Source organism: Bidens hawaiensis, unplaced genomic scaffold, assembly GCF_021521415.1.
Source record: "Bidens hawaiensis isolate Kalapana, Puna unplaced genomic scaffold, B.hawaiensis_p1.1 tig00013428_1, whole genome shotgun sequence".
Classification (NCBI taxonomy): domain Eukaryota; kingdom Viridiplantae; phylum Streptophyta; class Magnoliopsida; order Asterales; family Asteraceae; genus Bidens; species Bidens hawaiensis.
In genome coordinates this window covers 319,929-338,810 of record NW_027492139.1, presented here as the reverse complement: position 1 = coordinate 338,810, position 18,882 = coordinate 319,929, and the positions used below count along the sequence as shown (strand labels likewise).

At 34.8% G+C, this 18,882-nt stretch overlaps 4 protein-coding genes across 7 annotated transcripts in view; 3 read left to right on the top strand and 1 right to left on the bottom strand.

Annotated features, from left to right (window-relative positions):
• The window catches only part of LOC143544131 (sister chromatid cohesion 1 protein 4-like), a 240,928-nt gene continuing 222,046 nt past the window's right edge, over positions 1-18,882 (bottom strand). The window contains exons 1-16 of one of the 3 annotated variants that reach the window (XM_077036287.1): positions 7,403-7,892; positions 5,321-5,579; positions 5,111-5,208; positions 4,985-5,028; positions 4,839-4,903; positions 4,728-4,764; positions 4,057-4,639; positions 3,707-3,868; positions 2,691-3,620; positions 2,471-2,615; positions 2,249-2,385; positions 966-2,047; positions 854-887; positions 624-741; positions 406-535; positions 1-327 (exon numbers count right to left, since the gene is read on the bottom strand). In XM_077036287.1, coding sequence (XP_076892402.1) covers positions 229-327; positions 406-535; positions 624-741; positions 854-887; positions 966-2,047; positions 2,249-2,385; positions 2,471-2,615; positions 2,691-3,620; positions 3,707-3,868; positions 4,057-4,639; positions 4,728-4,764; positions 4,839-4,903; positions 4,985-5,028; positions 5,111-5,208; positions 5,321-5,579; positions 7,403-7,526 — 4,047 coding nt within the window. In that variant the 5' untranslated portion in view covers positions 7,527-7,892 and the 3' untranslated portion in view covers positions 1-228. Of the gene's footprint in view, positions 328-405; positions 536-623; positions 742-853; positions 888-965; positions 2,048-2,248; positions 2,386-2,470; positions 2,616-2,690; positions 3,627-3,706; positions 3,869-4,056; positions 4,640-4,727; positions 4,765-4,838; positions 4,904-4,984; positions 5,029-5,110; positions 5,209-5,320; positions 5,580-7,402; positions 7,893-18,882 lie in introns of those variants that run through there. The other 2 variants (XM_077036286.1, XM_077036288.1) reach the window with 2 other exon arrangements.
• LOC143544117 (putative serine/threonine protein phosphatase 2A regulatory subunit B''delta) lies at positions 9,280-12,652 on the top strand. Its single transcript, XM_077036270.1, has 13 exons — positions 9,280-9,674; positions 9,751-9,993; positions 10,081-10,186; positions 10,277-10,376; positions 10,542-10,647; positions 10,799-10,889; positions 10,961-11,102; positions 11,183-11,330; positions 11,403-11,512; positions 11,596-11,752; positions 11,829-11,954; positions 12,026-12,178; positions 12,268-12,652. The coding sequence occupies exons 1-12, from the start codon at positions 9,534-9,536 to the stop codon at positions 12,164-12,166; spliced, it is 1,611 nt and encodes a 536-aa protein (XP_076892385.1). The 5' UTR covers positions 9,280-9,533; the 3' UTR covers positions 12,167-12,178; positions 12,268-12,652.
• Positions 14,595-15,446, top strand: LOC143544130 (uncharacterized). Of its 2 annotated transcripts, XM_077036285.1 has the most exons (4): positions 14,595-14,655; positions 14,694-14,966; positions 15,046-15,117; positions 15,221-15,446. In XM_077036285.1, the coding sequence occupies exons 2-4, from the start codon at positions 14,889-14,891 to the stop codon at positions 15,311-15,313; spliced, it is 243 nt and encodes an 80-aa protein (XP_076892400.1). In that variant the 5' UTR covers positions 14,595-14,655; positions 14,694-14,888; the 3' UTR covers positions 15,314-15,446. The 2 variants fall into 2 exon arrangements, with proteins under 2 accessions (XP_076892400.1, XP_076892399.1); XM_077036284.1 differs by having other exon boundaries at positions 14,601-14,966.
• LOC143544129 (diphthine--ammonia ligase-like) lies at positions 15,478-18,381 on the top strand. Its single transcript, XM_077036283.1, has 9 exons — positions 15,478-15,749; positions 15,841-15,873; positions 15,965-16,047; positions 16,113-16,185; positions 16,293-16,614; positions 16,687-17,018; positions 17,095-17,432; positions 17,526-17,868; positions 17,955-18,381. The coding sequence occupies exons 1-9, from the start codon at positions 15,573-15,575 to the stop codon at positions 18,168-18,170; spliced, it is 1,917 nt and encodes a 638-aa protein (XP_076892398.1). The 5' UTR covers positions 15,478-15,572; the 3' UTR covers positions 18,171-18,381.

Here is an 18,882-nt window from a genome sequence, read left to right as displayed (position 1 = left end):
AAACAGAAGTCAATCACACAACATAATAGTACCAATAAATTAGCATGTCGATTAATGCTATACACGTATATACAAATAATTATTAATACATAGATTCTAACAACCAACCCGTGGTTAAAAGTAACTACCAAAATAACTACTTTACTTGACTTGGTAACAAACAGACAGACAGACACAGATACCTTCTAACAATGATCCTCCAGCTTCAGTTGTATTAGTAAATGTCCACTAAAAGTCTGATTTCAAAAGCTTTGATTGCGGGAAAACATTTATAGTTTTGAATGGATCCACCTGCTCTACATGGATGTAATCCTTCGTCTTCAGAACCTGTAAAACGTGTCTCTAATTTATATAAGCAAAACGATAACCAGTTAAGTATTAAGTGTTGAAAACGAGAAAATTTACCAATGTTTCAAAAAACATTCTTGAAGCTTCCTTGCGTGTTTTTCCAACGAGCAGATTGTTTACAGAAACCATGTTCCGTCCGCGCTCTCCTTCCTTGTCAAACATAATTTGGAGGTATTTTGCAACAGCCCTAACCACCAATTTAAGTTGTCAACAAAGTGTAAAAACAGTAACTTCATTAACAACTTTGCTTAAGAATAACATGTGTGTATACGTACTTTGTACGGGTAGACCATCCACTGTTGTCAATAACCCGTGTGGCTTCCACATCAGTCCCGTAATCAGCACCAGCATCCGCCCCGTCATCATCATCATCATCATCAAAATTCAAAAAATCTGAACAAGAAACCACCCGTTCAAATAATGATAATGCAATATATACAGATACATTTTTATTCATTTTAATGTCACAATGTATTAAGAGTGTACTGTTAGTAAGAATGCAAACCTGTATTATTTTCAACTGCAGGGTGAGTGAACTCCTGCGCAAAAGAATGCAAAATAAGAATTTGGTATTGATCATTATTTTATAACAATGTAAAAACTATAATTTAACTTACATCATCATTAACCCTGTTATCGGTGGGAATATCTTCAACATTTATTTCCGTAGTCTCCAAGGTAACATGACCTGGTTTTTCTCTTTCATCCGACAAAGCATTTTCCAAAACTAGATTGGTTTCCGTAGCATATGCTGCACCTGTTCCAAAATCTTCACCAAATACACCATTGTAAACCGAATTATGAATACCAGACTCAACATTTGAAGTTAAGGCTGCATCATCATGTACAATCTCTTCTTCGTTTTTCCTATATTCAATGCCATCTTGATCATGTTTTTCTTCCGATACTTCATTAACAGGAGCAACATCAGCATTGGTTTCAGAAGCTTTAATGTTACTTTCAAGAGATTTAAAGCTGTTTGTATCCATGTCAACAGACTGTAATTCCGTTTTCTCAGTTGAATTAACACCTGGATCATCGGTTTGCAGAGAAGCATCCACCTGAACCTCGGTCACTGCTGTCGACACGTCAAAAGTATCACTCGGGACCACATCAGCATGTGTTGGTGGTTCAACCTCAGCGTGCATAACAGGAACTCCAACATCAGCATCCGGAAAGCTTTTTGGATCAATTTCCATTGCAGTTCTCTCCCCAAAAAGATCATGTGCCGAATTGAAGGGTTCTGGTTCTGTCACATGTTCAGTTGCAGCCATCTGTGGTGGTTGACTTCCATAATAATCTGAATTGACTGCAGTGTTATCATATGTGCGGTTGTCTGTCACCGTAGGAAACTCAACCGACTGTGCAACAGGGTCAAAGTTGGCATTTTCTTTGGCAACAGGATCAACCGGCTGTGCAACAGGGTCAAAAGTGACATTTTCTTTAGGAACAGGATCAATCGGCTGTGCAGCACGGTCAAAGTTGACATTATCTTTTGGAACATGGTCAAATGGCTGTGCAACAGGGTCAAAGTTGACAATTTCTTTGGGAACAGTTGGCCCAACTTGCAGTTGTGTGTTCTTTTCATGATTCTGGGAAATCGATTTTGGGTCTTCTAAAGAAGCATTATCATGGGAGACAACAATTTTACTTAGATTATATAACTGATTGTGTAAAGAAGCCAATTTGGTGGACACCCCTGTAAAATAAGGCATTGTCACTTTGTCAGTAAAACATTTGTAATATTATTCTAAATGTTAAGATATGGTAAAAGACAATTAATTTAGAGCAAAATTTAAATCACTCAACAATGGTATCTAAAACAATCTATAAAGTAATAAAAAAATTATAATAATAATAAAAAACTTAATATAGGTTCACTAGAAGTGAACAAACTCACCAGTCAATATAGGTTCACTAAAAATGTCATCTTCCCAGAACTGTTTCTCCAGCATTGAAATTTCTGAACGAGTGCAAGGAGCTTTCTTTCTTAATCGCCAAATGTCCTCCGTGTTTGTCAATTGCTGACGGATTGTGCTGTTTGAGAAAAGAGAAATTAACCTTATAAGTGTTCGAGACAACAAATTAATAATAAAAAAACAAAGAATGAAATGGAACATACTCGCCATGCAAAACCATGTTATCATCCATGAGCACCTTCCTTTTTGGAACACCAGTTTTGGGTGCAGTAGCCCGTTTACGTTTTGTAGATTGTGTCGCAACAGGAGGACTCGGTTTCATTTTTAATATTGAAGACTTTCTTCCAACTTTAAATACAAAAGAAATCATCATTTAATAAATTACCTCAAACTTTGAAAAAAGAAAAAGAATAGCATGCTTACCTAATATTGAAGATAACAAATCATCATCGTTCACAACAGGTTGTCCACTCATATTTATGGTGAATGGACCTGATGACTGATTTAAATTTGAACTCTGAGCAGTCGTATTTGTGTTGAAAAACCCCGAAGATTGATTTGAATTTAAACTCTGAGCGGTTGTATTTGTGGTGAAAAAACTCGTAGATTTGTTCAAATTTATGCCAGGGACAGTCGTATTGGTGGGGAAGAAACCCGAAGATTGATTCAGATTTATACCCGGGACTGTAGTATTGGTGGTGAAAAATCCCGAAGACTGATTCATATTTATACCCGGGGTTGACTGATTCATATTTATACTCGGGGTTGGCGTATTTGTGGTGAAAAATCCCGAAGATTGATTCATATTTATACTCGGGGCTGACGTATTTGTGGTGAAAAATCCGGAAGATTGATTCATATTTAGACTCTGACCAGAAGATGCATTTAAGTTTAAACTCTGAGGAGGAATATTTGTGTTGTAAAAACCCGAATATTCATTTAAATTCAGACTTTGATCCGTCATTGAGCTTTCAGTGAAACTGCGTTTTGTTCCTGATGTTACGTCTTTCTCAATTGGTGTGGTTTCGGGTACAAAGCTTTTGGGTACATCTGAAAGCCAATGCGGTAAAGAGAGCCGTTTCTCAGGAGCAGGTAAGTCATTAGCATAGCTGTTGATGTTTTCCACTTGAACCTCCCTTTGAGTTCCAGGGGTAGAAAAGTCATTAGCGTATCTGTTGATGTTCTCTGCTTGAACCTGCCTTTGAGTTACATGGGTAGAAAAGTCATTAGAGTAGCTGTTGTTGATGTTTTCTACTTGGATTACATTATCCACCCGGACTTGGTGGTTCTGATCAAACTGAGCATGATGAGCTTCTGGAAAGTTTCTATTGAATGCTTCAGTTGCATGCGGTCCTTCAACTGGAAAATAATCACACATTAGTTTGATGTTAAATTGAAATAACTGGAAAGCATATAGATATGTAACGTCAACTTCCTACCACTAGTTTCATGGTTGGGGAAAGTATTGCATGGCCTAAGACTAGGAAGGTTAGAATCTGGCATGCTGTCATGAGAAACCAGAAGCGGAGTACCAACATGATTAAATTTATCATTGCTTGATTCCAATTCAGTGGTTGGATGAAATGTAGTCTCCTGATTTCCTGCATAAATAAAAGGAAAATAATGATACTCCAAAACGACCTTATTAAAGCAGCTAGCTAATGGGGTCTAATTAAACTACGAATAACATGCCTCGATATTCTATAAAATTTCCATGATTTCCTGCAATGATATGGAAACTTAAGATGATTTTTTTTAAATAACTTATGTACAAAATGTATTAACATACCCTGATGTTTTACAAAGTTTTGATGGTTATCATTGGCAGTCTGAAATCCCGGGGGCATGTCACTGACATGTTGATTTTGATATTTATCATTGGCAGTTGGAAATCCCGGGGGCATGTCACTGACATGTTGATTATGATGGTTATCATTGGCAGTCGGAAATCCCGGGGGCATGTCACTGACATGCTGATTTTGATGGTTATCATTGGCAGTCTGAAATCCAGGTGGCTTGTCACTGACATATTGATTTAGTAAAGCATCCACTTTGGCAGGATTATTAGACACAGTTTGAGTTGAAAGTAATTCTGTAAAAGGTGCTGAACCAAGACCATGATGTTCTGTTTCTGCAACGTTAGGTGGTGATTTCAAACGTGAGTCGAATGGACTCTGATGTTGTTGGGAAACATTTTCTAAACTCTCCTTCACTGCTGATTGAGTTATGGCGTGATTCTCTGGTTCGTGATGATCATCGCATGCAGAAGTTTCCTGAACATTGGGCAAATTTGGTTCTTCCCATAGTCCCGGAGTACTTGGACCTTGGGCATAGTCAACTGGTTCATTATCTCCATCGTAGTCATCTAAATGCTGATATAAAAAAAACATATTTTATGTGAGGATGAGAATTTCAAAATCAGAAAGTAAAATGGATATAATTAAAAGTTGTTCTATGAACCTCATTTCCAATGCCACCAGATGCCTGAGGATCATCACTGAGATTGAAGAATATACATGAAAATACAAGTATACAACACCAAAAAGAGAAATATAGTTTACAGTAACATACTCTGAATGTGATGCACCAGCAGCGGCAGCAAGTTCAGGAGTTGCAGCCTTCTCAACCAATAGTTCCTGTTTCCACCAATTTTCAATTTTCAAAACTTTTTAGTGATAAATCCAAATATTACAAAATTCTATAAGACAGACATTTACCTCATCAAGGTCCAAACCAGATGCATCACCATCACCAAATCTCTCTATAAACAAAAGCAAATTAAAAGAATAAGAATTGCAGATAAAACTTAAACAGATCTATTATTAATGGAATTAAATACCAACCATCAAGTCCAAATTTAGATGTAGAGTAAATAACACCCTCCATAGTATCTTGTAGTGTGATCTGGTCCTTTGAACTAATGTGTTGATCAACATAATTACTGCAAATTATTTATATCAGTAATGATGGTAAATGAAAACCAGCAGCTAAGGTGTTATATTATAATAACTGACAAGAGTAACCCCTGAAAAGATATATAGTGACAAACTAACCCCTGTAGATCACTGTCTGGCAGCTCAAAATCATCTAGATCAAAGGTCTCAGGCAAGGTAATTGAGTGATATGGAGCAGTAGATTCTTCAGGCGGCAAGTCAACAGCAGTGGACCGAAAAGCTTGTTTGACTTTAAGCAAAGCCTCACTGCAGTCATCAAAGAGGTAATTGACCTTTTTTGAGTAAATCCTAACCACACCAAGCAAAAGATGACTGGACAACCGCAGCGCAATAGGCATCTCGGGAAACAGTATTGAATCTGTCAAAACCAACCATAATAAATTAACAAGTGAAGCAAACACTTTATTTTTTTAAAAGATATATCTAGTAAGCCCTTAATTTCATTTTTTTCTTCTTAAAAGTCCAATCAAGGCCCAAGTGTAATATGAGATTTAAAGACAATTATACCATATACTTATCAACACTATGTGTTTGTTCTTCAAATTAAGAAAATTCATTTTTTTAATATACACTTCACTTCAGCCCAGTCAATCATCAAAAAGGTAATCGACCTTCATATAAATTTATGATACCTGTTCACTTATGTAAAGACACACTTCATATGATTTAAGGGCATTTATATTACTAATTTGTATACAGGACACATACACTGCACACTTTCATGCATAATTTCCTTTTTTTCTTTTCAAGAATTCGATTGACGGCGCATGTCCCCGAGTTTTTATATATTTATTAATTTTTTTTTGAGAATTCAGTGACTTATCAGGCTCTTTTAAACTTACAAAAATTGCTATATATAACCTATTTTCACTAAAGTCAACGTAATTTCACAATTAAGGGTACAAAACCTTTGAGAGCAGTCTTTGTATATCATGATCATCAGTAAGTAAAAGATGAATCTTTATGCCATATTGATTCTTCGTATCTCATAACTTCCATTTAAACCAGAAATGTACATTGAAAGAATATCTTGGATCTAATATCAAGAGGTTTGACTGTTCTGTTTTTTGTAATCTTCCAAAAGGAAAGAAGAATCTATAAGTTCTTCCCTAAAAGACTAAAAAATTAGAAACCAAACAGCAAAAACTAAGAATCTGAAGCTAATTGGGACTCGCTTAGGTTCCTAATAAACAAGACTCATTTGTCTATATTACAAAGATAAACGGTTCAAAGGCCAACAAATTGCAGTTAATTCAGTTAAAGGACGGGGATGAACTTTAGGGTTATAAAAGGAAAATTCCTAGACTCGTAAAAGTACTGTTAGCTTTAAACCCCAAGCCATAAAATACTTCCTTTAATAAGCCAAAAAAAAAATTCCTTGAATCTGCCAAGCATGATAAATTAACAAGTGATAGTACTGTGACTTAAGGATTCTTTATGCAAGGGTATAAAACCTTTGGATTATGCAGTCCTTATAAATCATCAATAAAAAAAATAACTCTTCAGGATTAATTCAGTTCTCTAAAATACAAATATAAAGATTGGTTACTCTTGCAGTATAGGCCAACAGCTTGCCGTTAATTCAGTTAAAGGATGCGGATGAAACTCGTGAACTTTAGGGTTTCAAAGGAAAATTCGTAACCTCATAAAAAGTAGTGTTAGCTTTAAAGTTTAAACCACAAGTCATAAAATACTTCCCTAAACAGAGGCAGGTTTCAATAAATAAGCCAAACTCACCAAATACATCTATGAACAATATATTGGATCTTCTAATATCAATAGGTTCAACTGTATTGTTTTATGTTATCTTCAAAAAGGAAACAAGAATCTACAAGTTCCTCCCTAAAAGACTAAAAAGTAGAAACAAATAATAACTAGGAACTTAAAGCTAATTAAGACACCCTTGTCCCCAAATAAAAGACTCCTTTGTCTAACCTACAAATATAAATAAAGGCTAGGTTAGTTTCTGTTGCACTATAGGCCAACAAATTGCAGTTAATTCAGTGAAATGAGAGAGATGGACTTTCGGGCTTCCTTAAAAAGTAGTGTTAGCTTCAAACCACAAACCATAAAATACTTCCTTAAAGAAACTAACTAAACAAAGGCAGCTAATAATATACGTAAACACAAGAAAAATAATATAAAGTCACTAACTTTATGCAGAATTCCAACATATATTACCTACAGAGACGCCGATATCGGTATCGGCAACCTGATTCTTGCGGAGCTTCCTCTCCAAATGCGCGGCGATCCATATTGTCCCTAACGGACCCTTTTTCGCTAATATGAACTGCGAATAAAACATCCTTCTTCCTGAACAAACCCTAGTCTAGACTTACTTCAAAATCCCCAAATTCTTTGTGTATGCAGAGCTTCAATCAGGACCCCAACTCCACATAATCATTGGTTCACAGTCTAATTAAAAAACTGACCTAATTTAAGTACCAGGTGCAAAATCCCCAAATAAAACCCTAGATTTGGCAGAAAGATGAGAACTTGATTGATGCAAATAGTTTCAAGATTATGGGTTTGAGCTAAAAGAAGCAGGTGTGTATGAGTTTTGGAGTGAAGAAATTAGAGGGTTTGGTATGTTGGAGTATGAGATGGAGGAAGGTAGCTTAGCTATAATAACTTTATGAAATGAATGAAAGAAAGAAAGAAAGAAAGAAAGAGATTTGAATGTAGTAATAAGCTTTTTAGAGAGAGAGAGAGAGAGAGAGAGATGAAGGTCAAAGAGAGGGTGTCTTGTTGTGTTGTTGGATATGGTAAGCATGGGGGCATCCCATGCTTATGTGCTTTGGATCTTAGTTTAAGTGCTCTTTAAACTATTCATCATTATTTTACATGTCATCATGCAAGTGTAAGTTTCTAACCATCAAATTTTATGTACGTATTAACAAATCTTGGTTTTCAGTTTTTATGTCATTAATAATGTTTTTACAGTTTGATAATTTGGTTATTTTGCAGTAATTTAAAGGATTTTATCTTCAACCTTTTGATCTATGAACTCAAATCCAAAAAATTGTGCAAAAACAAATATAAGAGTCAATAATAGTAGAAACTTAAAGTTAATATTAGTGAGACACTATTAACGTATATAGAAATATAAGATAACCACAATAAATTTATATCATTTATTTAAGATTACAATGTTTTACATTCATAAAAGGATGACTACAGATACAACTTGCACCAAGTAGGAATCACCATCCACCACTAACAATCGTCGGTCGTAACTCATAATTTAGGTTATGATCATGATATTCTTTGCCACATGTAGATGAACTCTTTATATGGTTTGATTGCAAAATTATTATTAGGTATAAATTGCATAAGGTTGTTATGTATGTAATACCATGTGAATTTGCTATTTAGCTACTGTCATCTAATTATTTTTATCATATTGTGAAAATAATTGTTGATTTGGTTCGATCGTTCATTTAGTTGAACGGAAAAAATTGAAGGTGAACTCGTGTAATATTAAACATTGAAGACGAACTCATCGATTGTAACTTTATTTGTTATTTCATTTCGAGGAGTTTGATTAAATGTGAATTGTTTGTCGATGGATAAGGTTACTGTAAAAGATGGAGATCATTATCAAAGTAAATGAAGACCATTGGATAACAAGTAAGAGAAATTGTCACGTGCAACTGAGGAACAAAAAAAATATATATTATACGAGAGATGTTTAAGATAATTGAACATGTCAAACCGACATATCATATTATAATTTCGATACATTATATCAGGTAAATCAGATGTTGGATATTGCTTAATCCATTCATCATCATCATCATCATCATCATCATCGTACTCAGTATATCCCACTAATAGCAATGCTATGGTAAGGTCTGAGGAGGGTAAGATGTAGACAGTCTTACCTCTATCCCATAGGGATAGAGAGGCTGCTTCCGGTGAGACCCCCGTCTCGATCCATTATATATACAAAAATCCTATTACACAAAAACAAACCAAAACAAGCTTTACAAACTAAAAATTATATGAATTAAAAAAAGTGGCAAACATAGAAATGAAAATGGAGTAAATTGATTGATACTCAATATTCAAGCACTTGTCTTCTTCATACATGAAAACCCCCAATTGGGTTCTTCAAGATTCTATTAACCCAATTCGAAAGTTCAATTCTTTTCGATTTTATTCACTCTAAACCGTAACAACAGTCAATCAGGTACTAGCTAGGGTTATCATCATTCAGCTCTATAGAAGAAGTTGCTTTACTAGGGTTAAATTTGATTATTGCAATTTGAGATCTGGGTTTCAATTCATTTGAGTTGATAATAATAATAATATGGATGTGGATTGTATCGGTTGTCTTGACCCGGAATTGTTACAGCTCAATGAAGTCCCCCCCTGTGCTTTTAAGTCAAACTCTTATGTTGCACATAAGCTGTTCGATCTATGGCTTTCGCTGCCCGAAACCACTTCACTGGTATTATTATTATTATTATTATGTGCATTTGAATGTTAGTTTTTAGTTTGTTTAATATATTTTTTTGTGAATATAGGTTAAGTCTTTGATTAGCAATGCTAAGGCTGGTGTTCCGTTGAATGTATCTGGATCGACTAACAGCCCCAAGGCGACATCTGGCAGCGCGATACCGTCCATTTTTCCAGCTGCCAGCACGCCTCCGCTCTCGCCAAGAAGTTCGTCGGGTTCTCCTCGTGTCTCAAAACACAGAGCGGGCCCGTCTGTTTTAGGTTCGCCTTTGAGATTGATTAGCGAGCCAGTGAAGGAATTAATACCTCAGGTCTGTTAGAAATTGTCAACTTTTAGTTAAAGATAATAATGCAGTAATTTGCTCTAGTTTTGACTGAAATACATGCAATGGTTGCAGTTTTACTTTCAGAATGGTCGTCCACCGCCAAATGAGATAAAAGATCAATGTATATTTAGAATTAATCAGTTTTTCTATGGTCATGCTGACGGACTACAATTGCACGGTGAGGCCACGAGACACCTAGCTTTAGTTATACATATTGCACCATGAATCATAATAGTTTAATTATGCTAATTTTGTGTTGAATGGTTAGAATTCAAGCCCGTTACAAAGGAAATTTGCAAGCTGCCATCATTTTTCTCTACCGCTCTTTTCAAAAGGATTGATGTTAATGGCACTGGCGTTATCACCAGGTATATTCTTCTTTTTAAATAGCTGTTTCATATAAACAGGCTAGAATGATTACTGATTGTGTTGCAACGTTGTTATTAATAATATATGTTTTATGCAATTATTGCTGATGATTGAAGTTGTGACATTCAGTTTTGATTTTTCTAAATTTGTCTACATTTTTGCAGGGATGCATTTGTTGACTATTGGGTTCATGGCAACATGCTGACAAAAGATATAGCTACCCAGATATTTACAATATTAAAGCAGCCTGATTTGAGATATTTAACTCATGTATTACTCCTTTCTTAAACCCTGTATTGTCTCAAAATGAGTACAAAACCTGCATTCCAAAACTGATGTTACAATGTGAATTTCAAATGCCAGAAACTATATATTTGTTATATTTTATTCATGTTACAATGTAAATTGCAAATCTCAATAGGAGGATTTCAAACCCATACTTCGTGAACTTTTGGCAACGCATCCCGGTCTGGAGTTTTTACAAGGCACGCCTGAATTTCAGGAGAGATATGGTATACTCTTATCCATTTATTTATAACATATTGAATTAATTACTAACCTTTAATGCGATTGCAATTGTCAGCTGAGACAGTAATATACAGAATATTTTACTACGTAAATAGAGCGGGAAATGGTCGTCTAACCCTGAGGGAGCTGAAACGTGGAAAGTTAATTGCTGCAATGATGAACGCAGACGAAGAAGAGGATGTAAACAAAGTTTTGAGGTAATTTTGCTTTTTAAAGTGTCGGTGCAATTACAAGTGAAATATAACCATTTTCATATTAATAACATATATTTCTGCAGATATTTCTCTTACGAGCACTTCTATGTGATATATTGCAAATTTTGGGAGCTGGACACAGATCATGATTTTTTGATTGATAAAGAGAGCCTTATCAAATATGGCAACCATGCATTGACCTACAGAATTGTTGACAGAATATTTTCTCAGGTTTGGATAATAACAATAATAATAATATGCATTAGTTTTTATCTGCATTTAATTTAAACTCTGACCCTTTAGGTTCCAAGAAAGTTCACCAGTAAGGTTGAAGGGAAAATGGGATATGAAGATTTTGTTTACTTCATTTTATCTGAAGAAGACAAATCATCTGAGCCGAGCCTTGAGTACTGGTATGACATTGGTGATACACTTGCATTTGCATATATATCTTATTTTTCGTTAGTGACATACAAAATAACTGTCTTCTTATTAGGTTTAAGTGTATAGATTTGGATGGAAATGGAGTCCTGACAAAAAATGAAATGCAATTCTTTTATGAAGAGCAGTTGCATCGCATGGAATGCATAGCACAAGAGCCTGTCCTTTTTGAGGACGTATTATGTCAGATAGTTGACATGGTCGGACCAAAGGTATTAGTTTTATTCATAATATTATTTGTTTTACGTATATTCTTAAGTCTTAACCAAAGTTGTGTAATTCGTGCAGGATGAGGGATATTTTACTCTTCGTGACTTGAAAGGAAGCAAACTTTCTGGTAGTGTTTTCAACATCTTGTTTAATCTTAACAAGTTTATGGCCTATGAAAGTCGTGATCCAAATCTCATTCGTCAGGTATCATATCCATCTTTGCTAGCCAAAAATTTTATTTAAAAAAGAAGAGCAAAACTTTATTTTGTGAATAGGAACGTGAGAATCCTACATTGACAGAGTGGGACCGGTTTGCATATAGGGAATACATTAGGCTTTCAATGGAGGAAGATGCTGAAGAAGCCTCTAATGGTAGTGCAGATGTATGGGATGAATCTCTTGAAGCCCCCTTCTAGTTGCGTATTGTGGTATTTAATGGTGTTCAAATATTATATTATAAGTTAATCCTCATCTGTATCCAGCTACGCTTTAAAGTTAAAATAATCTTTTGCTGCAGACGAGTTTAAACATTCTTTAAAGAAGCCTGGGGATGCTGAAGAGCAGGCTGCAAAGTAATTTGACCAGTCCCAGTTATGATGAAAGTGAAACGATGAATCTCCACGCGATTAATCTGCTGTTATTAACAGTAAAGAATTTGATCTCCCAGCTGTAAAAAAAGGTTGCATATGATCAGGTCACTCAGGTGATTTAGTTAGAAGCATTTTAGTGTTCTGGAAACATTTTCTTTTTGCCAGTTTTGAGAAACCGCTTTCATATCTTCATTATGTTCATAAATCATAACTTCTTTAAAAAAATGTGCAGTAACATTTTCTAAATGTGATAGGCTGGTAAGGCTACTAGCTATGATTCAACTTTGTGCCTTTGATGTAGTTTTTATTTTCATTTTTTTCCCTGCCTGGACATATTTTGAGATTTCTGTATGTAATACAGTAATAGAATAGACAGATTTCTGCTTTTGAGTTGGTAGTTTGGCTTTTCGTTACCAAAACCAACAGTTTATGCGCATTTTAGTATATTCTGTTTGTTTCTATAAAACAAATAGTTTTTATTAAATAAATGTTAGATTATGCTTAAGTAGTTAATGGCGAAAGGCTAAAAAAAGTGCATGCCAAGCCTTCTTATGTCATTATGCAGCCCGTTCCAACACCTCTTTTATTGAAACTATGTTGTGCATCACTTATTAACCTTGTCCCGAATCTGTTTTGAAAACGACAACCTGCTAAAAGGTGATCAATTGTCTTAAGTTTTCTTAGCAGCATACACAACTTAAGTTGTTCACATTAACCCTAGTTTTGCAATGCAAAGCTCTTCAGACGCCAAACAAACTTTTAGTGGGACTCATTCTGACTAGCAGTTCAAAGTTTTCCTCCATAGTAGGCGGTTATATTCAATTTACAACCTAAGTGTTTGGACTGTAAATTTTCTAGACTCGCCACCGACCAAAACCCACTTATCGCTAATTCGCTATGATCCGAACTTGCTTAGGTAGATATGCGCAATGAGCCAGTTTCGATAATTAAGAACCGGTCTGATGTGTGTCAATATTTCTCCATTTAACTAAAAAAAATTAAAAACTTATATATGCGCACATATAATTAATAAAAACCTTTCCACTTGCTCCCTCGTGCATATCGGTTGAGTTCTTTGCCTCACGGTAAAATATAGTAAAATTAATGAACTCTGTTCTAATGGTTCTTTCTATCATTGTTGTGTTGTTGTCATTCTATTGGCTGAAGGTCTGTTTTGCCCAGATCTTCCTTTTTTGTGTGATATCTAGAATAATCCTGGAAGTCAAATTTTAGAGAATGTCAGAGAGTATGTTTGGCGTAAGGTGGAATCTCTGCCAGTATCATATATAGAATGACAACAACACCACAATGATAGAAAGAACCATTAGAACAGAGTTCATTAATTTTACTATATTTTACCAATAATGACCGAACTAACGTTCCGCCGCCGGGTTTTCATGCTAGTTTCCTTCTGTTAAAAAAACTCGAAATCACAAATAATACTTTTTATTTGATTTTGTAACGTTAAAAGCTACTTAAAACCATGAACCCTAAATATTTATTTATATGAGTGAAAGTAAGTATAATAAGTCGCCGGAAACAATGGTGGTCGCTGTCGAAGAAAACTAAGGAAGGTTATTTAACATCTACTACTTGTCATTCAATTCCATTGGTCATGCGTTGAACTCAGATTCTTCTTCGGACATGGTATCATCATCTCATCCTCTCAATCTTTTACTCTATGAATCATTTCACTTCATTGCTTTACTTAATTCCAAACTCATGAAAGCTTCAATTTAAGCATCAGTCTTGTTGAAACTTGTGATTGATTATAGGCCTTAATTGAATCAAGTTTCGGATTTATACAATTGTATTTAATATATGCATACCAGTTGCTCGATGAAATGCCCCTGTGAGTTTCCTGCATATTGTTTGTTTCCGGTTATATTCGAAGATGCTCATAGCAATAAAACAACACATGTACTAATATAAAAATGCAAACCTTGATCTAAAAATTGAATCAGAGTTGTCCTGGTGTGAACGTGGACTGCAAAGTTTCACCTTTTGCCAGCTAGATGTTTTTGCGTACGAAGTTTCTGTTTACGCTGATCCTCTCCTTTTTTTCAAGATGCGAATGAAAAGTTTTATATAAAGGACTTGAATGTACTTGTACATGAAGTTTCTGTTTACCAAAACATAGAAGTTGTTTTAGACTAATCCAATTTATAGTATCATAACATGAGTACAAAGATATTGAAATTGAGTATTCCAACTAGTTGGTATTAGTTGTTAAATTTTGAAAGTTTGAAAGTTGAAGTAGATTTGATGCCTTAAACTGGGAACGTTGCACAGTGTACTGTCCTCTGATAAACCATGTGATCGTTAAGTATGACGTGCCGAAATATACTACAAGGTGTGTTTTACAAAATGGGATCTATATATGTCTGGAGTGTTGATTATTTTTGCACCAATTGACACATGTAATTGAGTAATTGCTCACTGACTGTTTCCTGGATACAGGCGCAATTTGCCAGCGATCAAAGTTTTGTTAGTCTTAAAAGATTTGGAACTTTATACTGTAGACCTAGTTATATCTGCTAAAGAGAAGATGAAGGTAGTAGGGTTAGTTAGTGGTGGCAAAGATAGCTGCTTTGCCATGATGAAATGCCTCGAATATGACCATGAGGTAAGATTGATGATTCATCAGCACTCAATGTCTACATCAATGCAGTAGTTATTGATATCTTGTGATTTTTGTATTCTAGGTTGTTGCATTGGCAAACTTGTTGCCTGTCAATGATTCTGTGGATGAGCTTGATCGTTACATGTATCAAACTGTAAGTGTTTCTCTGCTAAAATAACAAGCAAAATCAATTATTTTGCATATATGGTATGTGCTAAACTAATTGTTTTGTTTTTGCATTGCTTAATATCTCCTAGGTTGGTCATCAGATTGTTGTCAGTTATGCAAATTGCATGGGATTGCCACTGTTTAGACGAAAGATACAGGGATACACCAGGCAAGCTATTTAATCTAAACTCTTTTAGCCGAGTTGTTTTCTGGATTTTTTTACTTCAACAAAACTGTATGCTTTCAAGGCATTACATGACATTGTTTTTGTATAAAATGTGTTGTTTGTTGGTTGGTATAGTTTACATTTGAGGTCTTTTTTATGGCATGTCTAGCTGGACAAATGGCTTGTTAGTTTTTTGCTTCTGACTTACAAAATTGTTAATTTTTAGGCGCCATGATCTAAGCTACAACAAGACTATAGGTGATGAAGTAGAAGACATGTTTATTTTGTTAAAAGAAGTGAAAAAGCAGATACCATCTATCACAGCAGTCTCATCTGGTGCAATTGCTTCTGATTATCAAAGATTACGGGTAGAAAATGTTTGTTCAAGACTAGGGCTCATTTCTTTAGCATATTTATGGAAGTTGGATCAATCATTACTCCTACAACAAATGGTACTTTGATGTTTTATTATAATCGACGGCAATCTTGTAATACGCCCTTCACCTCTACTAAACTTTTCCTATGTTTTTTGGGCCTAACCAGATTGAATCAGGAATTGTTGCTATCGCAGTCAAGGTATAATACTGTGTTTCTTCACTCTGAATATACTTTCTCGTTAATTGTACATTAATGTCTTTTTGACTTGATTCTAATTATAAATTTTTAGGTGGCAGCTATCGGTTTAGATCCTTCAAAGCACTTGGGAAAAGAAATGTCTCAATTATGGCCACACCTTCTCAAGTTAAACGAGTATGTTAAACGAGTTTTATATCTCTTGATTTATCAGCTTTTAAAATTGCAATTTAATTGGGCAGATTATATGGAAGTAATATATGTGGTGAAGGTGGAGAATACGAAACATTGACACTTGATTGTCCTCTCTTTAAAGTAAGTATTATCATTTATTTCAGTGACTATGAAAATTGTTGCATTATTACTTATGATATTTATACCTTTCTGTTCATGTTTGTGTTTTCACCTTTGATTTATTCCAGTATGCTCGAATTGTTCTAGATGAATTTCAACATGTACTGCATGATTCAAATTCCATTGCTCCCGTGGGAATCCTTCACCCTTTGGCATTCCATTGTGAAGATAAATCACAATCTGCTTCTGTAACTGACATTAACAGAATTAATGGTTCTGTTATTGAAGTACAAACTGACTCTTCAGAAATAGTTGAAGAGAAATCCCAGCCATCTGATGTTGCCCTAGATTTGACTCCACTTGAAAGCCGCAAAATTCACATTTCAAAAACTAAGAAGGAAAACACTTTCTCCATATCTTGCTGGCTGCAGGATTCCACTAAAAGTTCAGGTGATTATAATGTCCATTAATCTTTGAATTCTTGTTTTAGTTTATATGTTCATTATATTTATATCATGTCAGGTCTGCAAGAGGATTTGAAGATTATTTTGCTGAAAATAGAATCTCAACTTAATGAAGTCGGTTTTTCTTGGGAGAATGTAGTTTACATTCATTTATACATCTCAGATATGAATATGTTTGCTATAGCAAATGAAACGTATGTGAAGTTTATAACACAAGATAAATGTCGTTTCGGTGTTCCATCTCGCAGTACAATCGAGCTTCCTCTGTCACAAGTCGGTCTTGGGAATGCTTATGTGGAAGTTTTGGTAGCAAATGATAACAGTAAAAAAGTACTTCATGTGCAAAGCATCTCTTCATGGGCCCCTAGTTGTATTGGTCCGTATAGTCAGGTAAAATGTCTACTATACCCTTCAATGGTGACAATAAACTCAAACTGGCCAGTGGTCACGTTCTGTTATTTTGTAGGCAACTTTGCGTAAAGAGATACTTAACATGGCGGGCCAATTGGGCCTTGACCCTCCAACCATGTCATTATGTGACGGGGGTCCCGTTTCTGAACTAGAACAGGCCCTGATAAACAGTGAAGCGATTGCTAAATCCTTCAATTGTTCAATAAGTACATCAGCCATACTTTTTGTCATTTATTGCTCAAAGTCTACTTCATCATTGGACATAATCAGTATGCAAAAAAAACATAATGAGATTCTTAATCAAATTAAGCCACTCAACTTAAAACATAACCGTCTTTCTGGAGTGCTAAATCCTCTTTTCTTGTATGTACTTGTCCCTGATCTGCCAAAAAGGTACGATAAAATATTTTGCCTCCAACTTTCAACAACTTATAAATTAAATTATTGAACTTGTTTTGATACTTTCATTTGGTTGCCATTGTGTAGCGCTTTTGTTGAGGTGAAGCCCGTGCTCTTTGTTGAGGATGACACAGAAACCGAGGAAGTTGTTAATGATCATGCTACGTCTGACGTAAAACATGAAGTGAATCCGTTTGATTCATGTTTTCAACCAGAAAAATGGCATGATGAATGCCTTCAGAAGTGTGTTGTTCATGGCAGAATATGTGCAGTCATCTTATCCATTACAACTGAAATTGCTGACAAAATCTCTTCTAATGATAATCCAATTATCAATGTTGAGGAGAAAATGGAAAAAGTTGCACAATTTTGTTTATATCGTCTTGATAAAGTCCTTTCACAAAATAACTTCTCCTGGGACGACATAATGGTTAGTTTCATTTGCCACATAGAAATACATATATACAAGCCTATATCTTTGGATGTCATTCTTATCATCTCTCTTTTGATTTGCAGAGTCTGAGAATTCACTATTCTTCAAATTCCAACATCTCCCATGAAAAATTATCACTTATCATCCAAAGCAAATTTGATGAATTTAGTGAAAAGACAAAAAAGGTGAAGACTTTTGAAGAGCCCATTTTCAACATTGTGCCGGTGATCGGAGCCGGGAGTTCTGCTACTTCCATGGATGATATAATCACCTGTGAACTATTTGCTAGAAAATCGTGATATACTCCATTAATATTGTTTGTTTCAAGCCTGTAAACCGATACTAAGAAAACCAAAAGATCCTAGGAGATATCAAAGCTGTAGATCGGTCGGTTAAAGCTAAATTATGGCGATTGGTGCATTTTATTTTCTGGTTTTATCAGTTTTTTCATTATGATTTTGTTATTCCATACATGATTATAACAGATATTTGAGAAATGAAGTAGCAGCTCTTTAATTTGGTCATTGGTTTTACTTTGGTGTTCTAAGAACCATCATCGAACCAATTACTATTGGTGTAAGTTTTTTATGAGTTAAAGTTGAAAAGCCATTTATTTTTTTTAAATAGAAGATAAATCAAGAAAAAGGAAAATGAAAACATTCTATAAGGCCTAAAATCAAATGTCTCTAAACAAACAAATTAAATCTAATAACCAAGCATATCTAAATCACCTTCACAAGTACACTTAAACAAGAAAATGTGTTTTATGGTGCATACCTTTATTTTCTTTTTCAGTTGCATAATTCTATGTTTAAAAAACCTAATAATTTATAAAACAAATAAAACTAACTTTCAAGGATTGCGAATATGTAAAATACCTCCATGGCGACGATAATGACTGGAAAAAATCAATTGCAAGCACCCTTTTATGGTGTTTTAAAACAAACCTTAAAAGCATTTAAATCTACATCTATTTTAGTCAATATAAATAATAAATAGTACCAGAGTAGA

Coding starts and splice junctions, on each gene's coding strand:
- LOC143544129 (XM_077036283.1), top strand. CDS start 15,573: ATGTTTATTTTGTTAAAAGAAGTGAAAAAGCAGATACCATCTATCACA. Junction 15,750..15,840: donor CATTACTCCTACAACAAATG/GTACTTTGATGT, acceptor GGGCCTAACCAG/ATTGAATCAGGAATTGTTGC. Junction 17,433..17,525: donor GTCCCTGATCTGCCAAAAAG/GTACGATAAAAT, acceptor GCCATTGTGTAG/CGCTTTTGTTGAGGTGAAGC.
- LOC143544130 (XM_077036285.1), top strand. CDS start 14,889: ATGAAGGTAGTAGGGTTAGTTAGTGGTGGCAAAGATAGCTGCTTTGCC. Junction 14,967..15,045: donor GCCTCGAATATGACCATGAG/GTAAGATTGATG, acceptor TTTGTATTCTAG/GTTGTTGCATTGGCAAACTT. Junction 15,118..15,220: donor ATCGTTACATGTATCAAACT/GTAAGTGTTTCT, acceptor AATATCTCCTAG/GTTGGTCATCAGATTGTTGT.
- LOC143544117 (XM_077036270.1), top strand. CDS start 9,534: ATGGATGTGGATTGTATCGGTTGTCTTGACCCGGAATTGTTACAGCTC. Junction 9,675..9,750: donor TGCCCGAAACCACTTCACTG/GTATTATTATTA, acceptor TTGTGAATATAG/GTTAAGTCTTTGATTAGCAA. Junction 10,187..10,276: donor TGACGGACTACAATTGCACG/GTGAGGCCACGA, acceptor TTGAATGGTTAG/AATTCAAGCCCGTTACAAAG.